Raw genomic sequence first — 11,095 nt, forward strand, 5'->3', positions numbered from 1 at the left:
CAATAAAATTTATTTAATTTTCATTTTATACTTTTCTATGTAACTTGGAAATACATAGCTATAGTAAAAAATGTAAATGAACTTTTGTGTCAGTGGATTTGTCAAAAAATTTATAGAAATCTAGAACTGGGTTTCCAAATTGCAGTTTCTGGTATCTTCCAGCCCCTGATAAGATGAGGGTTGGAAGCATGGACTAGTGGTGCTGGGGGACTAGGAGATGGCTCAGTGATTAAGAGTGCATCCTGCTCTCACCGAGGAGCCTCGTCAGGGAGCCCACGGGTCCTTACACTCTCTTCCACTCCAGCTCCAGAGAGACGGTCTGTTGTTCTCTTCTGGTCTCCTTGGACACACACAGGCATGTACATAAATAAAAATATGGCTTTACAGGTTTACTGAGTAAAAGGCATGCCACACTCCATGTGTCTTCACCTTCTGGTTGTGCCATTTTATGATATGCAGTTGGTTAGTGCCCTTTTGATTTATTTGTATATTTTAACGTATATGTCCACATAAGTGTGTGTATGTGTGTGTCTGAACACATGAGTATGTAGAGGTGCCCGTTGGAGTCAGAAGAGAGTGTTGGATCCCCTGAAGCCATAATGACCAGTAGCCTGTGGCTATCCAACTTGGGGGCTATGATCTCCTCTGTAAAAAGAGTGCACACTGAGCCATCTCATTTACACGTGGTTGGTCGGACTGTAAAAGCTAGAGATATGAGACCTGTATTCTAATTCTTTTTGGCTTTGAGAATGAAAAAGTAATTATTTATAATCCTTGTCTTCATTTAATTCCCTTCTGTAATTTACTGATAAATGACAAATTTGCTTGAAGTAAAAAGGATCTAAATGAAGTACAGGTCAGACTGACCTGTGAGAAACTCCTTGGTATGATTGAAAAGATTTGGCCCACTTATTTAATTGTCTTCTTTATTGTCTCTATTTTAGGGCAAACATTGTATCCTTGATGTGTCTGGAAATGCCATAAAGAGGTTACAGATTGCACAGCTTTACCCAATATCTATTTTTATTAAACCCAAATCCATGGAAAATATCATGTAAGTGTAAATGTCTAGAATGTTCCTTTTAAATGCAGATCAGCCAGCCTTGAGTTACTTATTTGTCCTGTTCTCTGCGTCTATAAAATGAAGATGGTAGTATTTATACCTGTCCTAGAGGCTATGTGTGACATTAACCACCATTATCGTCATCATTGTTCTTACTGTTTAAGGGGCAGTGAAGCTATATGGTAACCATTAAAAAGATAAAAGGATGGTGGCTCCCTGGCTGTCAAGACGTGAAATGGCTCCATTAAGGCATTTGCCTCCAAGCCTGAAGACTTGACTTCAATATCCAGGATCCACACAGCAAAAGAGGGGGATTCCTACAAGCTGCTCCCTGACTCCACACACACATACATTGCGTGCATGAATATAGTCTAATTTTCGTAGTAGAATTAAGTGGAAAAGAAAAGAAAGTGCAAATAAAAACAAGTAGAACAAAAATATAGTATCAGTGGGCCTAAATATCCTGTTGAAACTCACTAAGTACTGTACTCAACATATATATAATACATACTGATTTCAGATACACCTTCTATGACCACACTGCCTGCTGGAGTACAGTTTTCAAATGACTGAAAACCAATATTCTCTAACCACAGCAAATTAAACTGGAAATTAATAATAAGAATATGACTCATGCTTATATATTAGAAGCTGAGCATTATACTTCCAAATAGGTTAAAAAAGAAATCACAGAAAAATTAATAAGCGTTTTGAACTACATATAAAGCTGACAAACTTAATGTCATGTCTTTGGTAAAGAAGATTACACAGCCTGTAAACATGAAACTAAAGGCATATTGCCAAACCCCCGGTCTCAGGGCTGTGGAACTCGGGAGGCCTACTGAAAATCCAAGACCAGCTGGGACTACAGAGTGAGATAGACACTGTTTCAAAAAAGCATAAACAAGGAGAAAAGTTGGAAGTCAACCATAAATTCAAAGAAACCAGAAGAGAAATCAATGTACTATCAAATCAGCATAGAATAGTGAACAGTGGGAAGATGTTCTTTGAAAATACAATAAACATTAAGAATGATGAAGAAATAAAGTCAAGCAATTTTATGTGAACACCAGAATGGAAAGGGATGATTGGTATACATCAGTGGTCATTACAGTTTGACACAGGTGGCTTAGTAGAAATTAGGCATTGGACAGAGCACACACTCAGTATGGCACTGACTTTAAACAACTGAAAGCCATGATATCATAGTGTTACTAACCTGCGAATCAGGAAGGTGACAGTGGGAAAAGACAGCACATCTTTGACAGGAATACAGAGCATCTGAAACAAGTCAGTCTTCAAGTGTCATGGTGAATCTATATTGATTATTTTACAGTAGTTTCAAAAGCTTGACACATGCAGAATTTATGATTAGCCTAGAACTCTCCTTCCCAGACACATACAACAGAAGTGCTTGCTAGTATTAGGCATACTCTCTTGCCAGCAAAAGTGCTATTCAAATAGCCACCACCTAGAAACTTATCTCAATGGCCACCACCACCACCTACATCAATAACAAACATTCTGCAAGAATAATCATGAGCAGTTTCCAGCTATGTACAACACATAAGAGAGTCATAGAATTTGAATAAAATCTCAGAAGTACACATGCTCTAAAATTCCAGATTTGATCATCGCTTTCAAAACCCAATGGAACCGGGCCATGAGGATGGTGCACTGAGTCCCAGAGCACTGGTACTGCTCTGTTAGACCTGAGTCTAGGTGCACTGCACAGGTTTGTGACAGTGTGTCAGGCTGTACATGGAAGTCACTACACTTCCATGTTTTTTAAAGTTAAATCTCAAAACACATTAACTAAAAAACAGAAGGAAAAAAAATCTTGCATAATGACCACAAGCAGAATTTATTCCTAGATTATAAGACTGATTTAATATGTAAAAATCTATCAGGAGACGAAAGGTCCAGAGTAGGGCACTTGTCCAGCATAAACAAAGGGTGTAGGAGTTACTCGGGCTGGACTTCCCATTAAAGAGAATCTCCAAATAATGAGCACACCAGTAACCACCCCACCTACACAGTGGCCTCACTGGCAAGATCTATCCGCTCAACCTAGTTTGGAACTGTGAAGTCTTTTAAAGCCATATAGCTTCCTAGGGTTGGTTTAAAAGGTTAGTTTTAGCTCGCAGTATGATGTCAGCTCCCTTTTTTTTTTTTTAAGCCCCATAGCAAGCAGCCACTTCTTCAGCAGTCTGTGTACAATTTCTAAGATGCCAAAAAAGGACAAAACAGAGACCCTGTCTTCATGGGCCAGCAACAGCTATGCCAACTGGTGCTGTCTCTGGTTGGAAGTATAATAAGGTGCTTATAAAGTCATTGTCAAAGTTTTAAAGCCCCAGTGCCTTCCAGACCCACCTCACCTATAAAGTAATTGTCAAGGTTTTAAAGCCCCAGTACCTTCCCCAGACCCACCCCACCTCCTTGACTTTGATTTTTTTACTTTGGTAGCCAGCCCAGGACATTTGAAAGTGTCACATATATATGGATGGCATTTATAGATATATCATACGTGACCGTGGGAAGACACAGTCTCAGAAAATATCTGAGTAAAATCTTCAGCTTATATCAAGCTGCCTCTGCACAGAAATACTCTACAACAATAAATAATTAAATTTTAAATAAAACAGCAAAATTATTCTCTAAGAGTTGCTGAATCATAAGAATACAATACGAAATTTAGCAACAACAACAAAAAGTATACAAAGAAACAGCAAAGAATGGCCATTCAAAGGAAAAATCAAATTCCCTGAGACAGGCCAGATGTCAAATTCACTACAGACTGTAAAACCATTTAGTACAATTTGTTGTTTTTAAGTAAAAAACAACAGGTTTCCATATAACATTATCAAGCATTTATATCATATGTATTCAGTGCTCACATTCACCTCCATTGTCCCCTCTTCCTCGTATTATCCTTTCTCCCTTACGTACGTTATATAATATTTATAAGTCCTCGAAGATATGCAAAAGAACTAAAAGGCAAGGTCAAAGTCAAGAAAAGTGTATCTGAACAAATTGGAATTATCAATAAAGAGAAAACTTGAATTCTGGGGGGAGGGGAGGGTGCCTAGCAATGGCTCCCCCCTAAGGGCAGACTACTCTTAGAAAGCATCCAAGTCAGGTTTCTCTAGGGGATCCATGCCCTAGGGCTTGGGGCCTTCACACTGCACTCAGGTACACATAGCCACACCACAACACAAAGATACAGAATTAAAAATAACGTTTTCTAATTTTTAGTTCTGGATGTAAAAAAAACAGTTACTGAAATAAATTTAGTAGAGAGATTCAGAGGCAAGTTTGAACACGCAGAAGACTCATTAAATAGGACAAAGAAAATGATCAAGGAACAGTGGAGAGAAGTTAACAGCTTCTAAGAACTTGAAGCACTGAGTAGGTCAACATGTGTTATGATTTCAAAATGTGAGCAGGGACAGATTATTTGAAGAAACTTCCCAGGTTTTATTTAAAAGTCATAAATATCTAAGATGTTGAGTAAAGTCCAAGCATAAGAAGTGGAGGTGCCCTGACTGGGGCGTGTTACAGACTGTTGGAAGACAGTGTTGTACACAGCACGAGAAAGGACTCGTCACATACAGAGATCTCCCAGTAAGATCATCAGGAGAATCCTCCTCAGAAGCTTTGGAGGTCAGAGGTATGGTCGGTCCTGAGGGTTGAGAGGGCACAGCGCCATAGCCATACAGAAGGCCATGCTTAACGCTGAGGGGGTGAGAACAGAACGTCCTCTCACAAACCGGAAACGAACCTCCCACAGACCTGTCCTCCAGCTGCAGGAGGACTAAGCTTGTGTTTGGCTCACTTCTCTGCACACACACCCAGATTATTGTGAAATAAATGTCATATGTATTATTTCATATACTATAAAAGTAATTAAAAGCATCCCCACTGAGGGTATGCCATTTATCCAACAATATTTTCTAATAGTGTTTTGTGTTTGCAGGTTTTTTCCTCTAGCCACTGAGTTGTAGCTGAGGTTTCCTCATGGGAGAACATTAGGCTTTTAACCTAAGTCTTCCTCCTCGTTCTCTTGCTCATCCCACTCCACTCCACTGATGAGGAAACTAGGTCGTTTCACAGTGTCCCCAGACTATACTTTCTGATTGGTTGTTTAATGTGTCCATTTATGGTCTGTAAATAGGTGTATAGATCTGTTAATCACATCTTAATATGAAGTGCACAGGAAAACTGTCCAGTGAATGCATTGGCTGCTCTGAGCTAGGGTGGACAGTGCCACAGTCCTGTGGTCACTTGGAGTGTGGGGCAGCAGGCCTGCTGACTGCATGTGTTCCCAGTGACAGCAGTAATCTGCACAGACTTGAACTACTCGTTGCATGCCTTCTATGTCCTCCGTCATCTTTTTTCAAAGAGTATTACAATATGGTGATCACCAATTTCTGAATGTATTTGCATAGGGAAATGAATAAGCGCCTAACAGAAGAGCAAGCCAGAAAAACATTTGAGAGAGCTGTGAAACTGGAGCAGGAGTTCACTGAGCATTTCACAGGTGGGAGCCGGGGCGTCCGTCGGGCTGGGGCTGGGCGTCTGCTGGTTCACATCTACCATAGGGGCTAGTCCTGGAGTTTGTCCTGTGCCTGGCTGGTCATGGGAAAATGGCCACAGCACATTGCCTCCTAAAAAAGAAATGTCTGCCCTTGACCACCATCTCCTTATCCTGTTCTGCTCCCCACCCCAGCCTCTGGGAACCGACGTTGTGCTCCCTGCCTCTGAGTCCAGTCTAGATTCCACAGGAAAATGGAGCCATGTCAGACTTACTTTTATGTGTCTGGTTTAATGTAGCTTAAGATCTTATACATTCATTCATGTTGTCAGAAATAACCAGACTCCTTCTGGATCTGTTCTATTTACAGATATTTAGGTACCCCATATTTTCTTTGTTGGCAAACATTTAGGTGGTTTTCATTGCTTTGTCTATTGTGAATAATGAGGTTAACAGAGAATTGCAGATGCTTCTTTGACATTTCTTTGTTGACTTAGACCTCTTGCTGTGTTTTTTGTAGACTGGGTATAAGCAAGAATTGTTTAGCTGGCAGTTGAGAACTGGGAATTCCAGATGAGAGGGATGACCTACAGAGGGTGATAAGCACAGAGGCTGGAGGACAGAGTGACCAGCAGCCTCATTCTGGCGGCAGCAGCCTACCGTTGTAATAACAGCTTAGGCTCTGACTGTGTTGCCAAGGTGCCCCTGAACTCCTGGACTTGTGACCCCTCTACATTTGCTCCCTGAGTAGCTAGGACCATGTACTCACTGTGCCTGACCTCATTTAAAATCATGATCACATGAGTTTCAGTAAGGGCTCTGATAGCATAAGCCATGTGCTGAACGGAGGGGCATGTATTTTTTTTTTTTTTAATTTCATATTTAGAGGGAAACCATAAGACTATTAGCATAGAACAGAACAGCTCACGCCTTTAATCTCAGCACTAGGGAAGCAGAGGCAGGCAGATCTCTGAATTCAAGGCCAACCTGGTCTACAGAGTGAGTTTCAGACAGCCAGGACTATATACATAGAGAAACCTTGGGTAGGATAGGGGTCATGCCTTTTACCTGAATTTCCCAAATGTTAATATTTTATCACTAAAATATCCGAGAGTAAGTCACAAATAGATGCCTTTTCCTTCTAAATATTTCAGTGTTTCAAACATTCCTTTGAAGAGGACGTTTGGGTGTTGCTTATAGCTCTCGCATGCTGAGAGTGCTGCTGGTCACTCAGGGAATATAATGTGGGCAATGTCACCTTCATGCAGGCTTTCCCGGAAGTGGCACTTGTCAGAGTAAGATGGCAAAAAAGAAAAAAAAATAGAGGATTCGCTCCAGGAACACATGTTGCACTGACCATGCCACTGATCTGGAACTGTCCATCAAGCCCTTACTTACTAGTCAGTCATTCACAACCTTGACTTTTGGGGGGAGGGGGGTTCCAGAGAGGGTTTCTCTGTGTAGCTCTGGCTGTCCTGTAGACCAGGCTGACCTCAAACTCACAGAGATCCGCCTGCTTCTGCCTCCCAAGTGCTGGGATTAAAGGCGTGCGCTACCATGCCCAGTTACTTAACTTGACAAGCTTGTAAGAATGAAGGCCGGTTCTCTTGTGGAATCTCCTTAGATTGGGTCAGTTTGGGGCAGGCAAGTCAGAGACGTAACATAAGCAGTGCTTATGACACAGTCTGGACCATTCGTGTCATGGCGTTGCTTGTCATGGTAATGGCTGCAGTGTCTTGGACTTGACCTCCACTCTTCCAACCCAGGGACAGTCATGACTTTTGTAGTAAGGAAAGCGTGTTTCCCAACACAGTTCTTGAGCAGCTGCCCTTCCCCAGAGTAATTCACTGTTTGCTTGCCACTGTGGGCTTGCCCTGACCCAGTCACAGAAACTGCCGTTTGCCAAATGTCTGTCTTCACAGATAGGAAAGGATACCTGTAAGTAGCTCACACTGTAAGCTTTGACAGAAGTGACACTCTAAACATTATTACTGTAAGCTTAAAACTCAGCTACTCAAACCTTCTTAGCTACGTGGAAGCTCGTGTTTTGTACATAAATGTTCCTCCCTGTAGCATCCTTAACCTCACCCGCCAGCCTGGCCAGTTTGACTTAACAGCACCATTTGGCATTTTACCTCAGATGTCTCAGGCCGCAGGAGACATGGCGAGTTCCTTACACCCGCTCACACTTGCTGCTTGTTTTCAGTCTCAGGGTGTAGACCTTGTCAGCAGCGAGTTCAACAGACCCGCCTGGGCCTCCTGAGTGCTGGGCTGAGTTGCTCTAAGCCACCTGCCTGGCTCCATGCTGAGTCCTTTCTAGTTGTTTTAACTAACCTTTGATTCCTACAGATCTAGAGACTCCAGTTATCCAGATAATTAGTGCTTAGTAACTGTTACTATTGTATTGTTGTTGTTGTTAGTTGTGTTTTTTGAAAAAGGATCTATCTGTGTAGACTAGGCTGACCTAGAATTTATAATCCTCCTGCCTCTGCCTTTCAAGTTGTAAAATTATAAGTATTTATCATGAAACATGCTGTGTTATCATTTTTATTTATACATTATTTCAGGCAGGAAATAAGCTTTCTAATGTTGATTTTAATAGTTTCTAGCAATAAGATACAGACTGTGTACACTCATACTTAGGCAGAGTGTGTAATCTCTTTTTTCCTTGGATCCTATCCTGCCACTGCACAGAAGCTTGTGGGAACTCTGTAGTTCTCACAAAAGTCAAGGAAATAAACATTTTGTGTTAAAATAATAAAACTAACAACTGAGGGGCATACAGCAGAGACAGACATACATACAGTCAGCTGTGCAAGGCCCTGGGTTCAGTCCTAGCACCACCAGAAGAGCGAGCTAATACAAGCTCGGGTGATCAGCCAGCACACTAAACAGGATAAAGACAGAGTGCGTGTCTCGGTTGTTGTGTGTAGTGTACAAAAAGTAAAACTGAATGACAGTTGCTGTAAACAAGTAGTGCACCGTGGTCTCCCATCTCACCAGGAATGTTGATGGCAAAGGAGGATGGCTAATGGGTGTCTCTGCCTCTCTTGTTGCAGCTATTGTACAGGGAGACACACTGGAGGACATTTACAACCAAGTGAAGCAGATCATCGAAGAACAGTCTGGTCCTTATATCTGGGTCCCAGCAAAAGAAAAGTTATGAAGACGGATATCACTCTTTCTTTTTTCCGTGGTCTCATCTCTTGCCCTGCTCTGGAGTCTGTCCTCAGTGTTCCTCCACACTGACGCAGGTCCCCTCCTCATGGTCGGCAGTTGTGCCCGTTTTTGACATCTGTGTCCCTTCATGTTGCATCATCTGTGCTATTCTGTGTTACTATTGGTTTCTGGCCACTTTTCAGAACTGAAGATGAATGGCCTGACCAGCTATCTAGGGTTTGGGGAGATGCAAAATTGTAAAATTCCTTAATGTTTAAGGGAAAGTTAACTTTAAGAGATTTTCAGAAAAGCTTTATATACATTCTTTTCCAATTTCAGTACAAATGAAAGAAAAGTGGTTTTAATCAGTGATTCAGTGGGCCTTGAGCGACTGCACGCTGAACTCTACTAGCATGGTGTGGCCAGTGTATTAGCTCTCAAGTTCTTTCCTCAGTGGACTTCTGCTATTAAAGTGATTATTTCATTAAAAACAAATAAGAAAAATAGGGATTTATTTCAAAATTAATGTCTCAGTTAACTCATAGTTTCAGGAGGGCTGTGTGTTATCCATGACAGGTCTTTGTTGTGTGTGCCCTCCCCTGGACACTTGGCCAGGATGGCCATGTGAGTGGTTCTGACTGGCTCGTGCGGCACTGTGGGTAGTGGGTCTTGAGCGTGTCTGTGCACTGTGGTTATGGCTCTGTCAGGCGCAGAGAGCTCACTTGACACACACAACTGCAGACAAGGAAGCGTTTTAGTGGACATGTAGCAATCATGGCAGTGGAGAGGAATCCAGCTCATAACCTAAAATTTTAATGTATGCTTAGGGAGGGGTCAGATTTTAATGACTATTTTACCCACAATAACTGCCTATTTTGTTATAATAAAATATATATAAATATATATAAAACTTTGTTTAACTAAACTCTGTAACTATGGGAATTATTTTCTTTACATAGTTGCACACACAAACATATATATATATATATATTTAAAATATATTTTTCTTTTCCCACCTACTTCTAACTTTTTTTTTGGTTTTTAAATTAAATATTAATTGATGAGACTTATCGTCCTTAATCATGTGAACTGAAGGCCAGCGTACGGTGGCGGTGAAAGAAACCTCTAGGGAAATTAGGTTGTGAGTAGATGTCAAGCCTGTTCTCCTCTTTCCTACAGAAGTTCCAGAAAGTTCCTAGGTTTCTGTCAGTGCTGTGTTCTGTCATGGGGTTTGATTTTGCTCCTCTGCCTTTCCTCCTAGGTCTCTCATTTTATTAATAGACAGACAAAGTCCATTTTTGAGATTCCCCCAGATACTTCATCTTGTGTAGCTGCGCTGAACTAGAATTGCACAGGTCTTAAGTAAACGAAGAGGCGGGTGCCTTCAGAAGGCAGCTCCTCTGCCCACGGTTTTCATTTGCCTTCCCATCGCTCTTTGGAATTGTTTATTCGAGATGTGATTTTGACAACTCTTTAAAATTTCTTAAATGAGTACTGGTTTGTAAAGAATTATCCATTCCATTTATGAGAAAGAGGAGAACAGCTAATAAACTTTATTGTAAAATCCATGTCCTGAATCTTGGAGGTTTCTTTTTTTAATAAGCTGGCATGCAGTGGGATGGTTCACCGCATTACATAACAAGTTAGGTTTAAAGGCGTGAGCAATATATGTGGTTCTTACACTAGATGCAGTAAATTGCCGAAAACATAGACTCGGGAAGAAAAGTGAAAGCTGTTGAGAGCTGCACAAACCACCTACAGAAGGGAGACCCGGCACAGCCGCTCTGCAGCGGGGCCAGCGGGTGGGCGCTCCACACGGAGCCCAAGGAGATCAGGAAGGACAGCACTCGCATTCTGAAAGTTGGGTTGGATTTCTTTACAGGTATCTTTTTTTAAGTGATTTTTAAAAGAAAATATATCTGTAATGTTTTCTAGATTATTGCATGAGTATTAATAATATAATCACTAATTACTGTATTCATATTAGGATTTTACAATTTTGAAGAAAGAGCCAAGTGTCACTGGCCCCACCCTAAGGCTTAAAATGGAATTACTTGATGTGGCTAGAAAGTGGTGATGTGTGGAGTTCAGAGCTGTCCCTCTTCAAAAATGCATTTTTCTGGTAATTCTACGCTGCTTTGTTATTTAGCCCCTATTTCGTAAGGCACACTGGTGTAAATTGTAGATTGGTGTCTGTACAGATTCCCACACTTAGAGTTACACAGTGACTAGGAATGGTTGTTCTGTGGCAGCTGAATATAAGTGGCTCTCACATTGTCACGTGGCAGTGACGAGGATTATCTTCAGACACATTGAAGACTTTATTACAACCGTGGTCT

At 41.3% G+C, this 11,095-nt stretch overlaps 1 protein-coding gene across 24 annotated transcripts in view; it reads left to right on the forward strand.

The window, feature by feature from the left end:
* Dlg1 (discs large MAGUK scaffold protein 1) overlaps positions 1-10,324 on the forward strand; it is a 173,117-nt gene extending 162,793 nt beyond the window's left edge. For all 24 annotated transcript variants that reach the window (XM_034515670.2, XM_076942777.1, XM_034515673.2 and 21 more), the window contains 3 exons: positions 945-1,054; positions 5,512-5,603; positions 8,657-10,324. In XM_034515670.2, the coding sequence (XP_034371561.1) occupies positions 945-1,054; positions 5,512-5,603; positions 8,657-8,763 (309 nt within the window). In that variant the 3' untranslated portion in view covers positions 8,764-10,324. The remainder of the gene's footprint in view (positions 1-944; positions 1,055-5,511; positions 5,604-8,656) is intronic.
* The last annotated feature ends 771 nt before the right edge of the window (positions 10,325-11,095 follow it).

Source organism: Arvicanthis niloticus, chromosome 12 (assembly GCF_011762505.2).
Source record: "Arvicanthis niloticus isolate mArvNil1 chromosome 12, mArvNil1.pat.X, whole genome shotgun sequence".
Classification (NCBI taxonomy): domain Eukaryota; kingdom Metazoa; phylum Chordata; class Mammalia; order Rodentia; family Muridae; genus Arvicanthis; species Arvicanthis niloticus.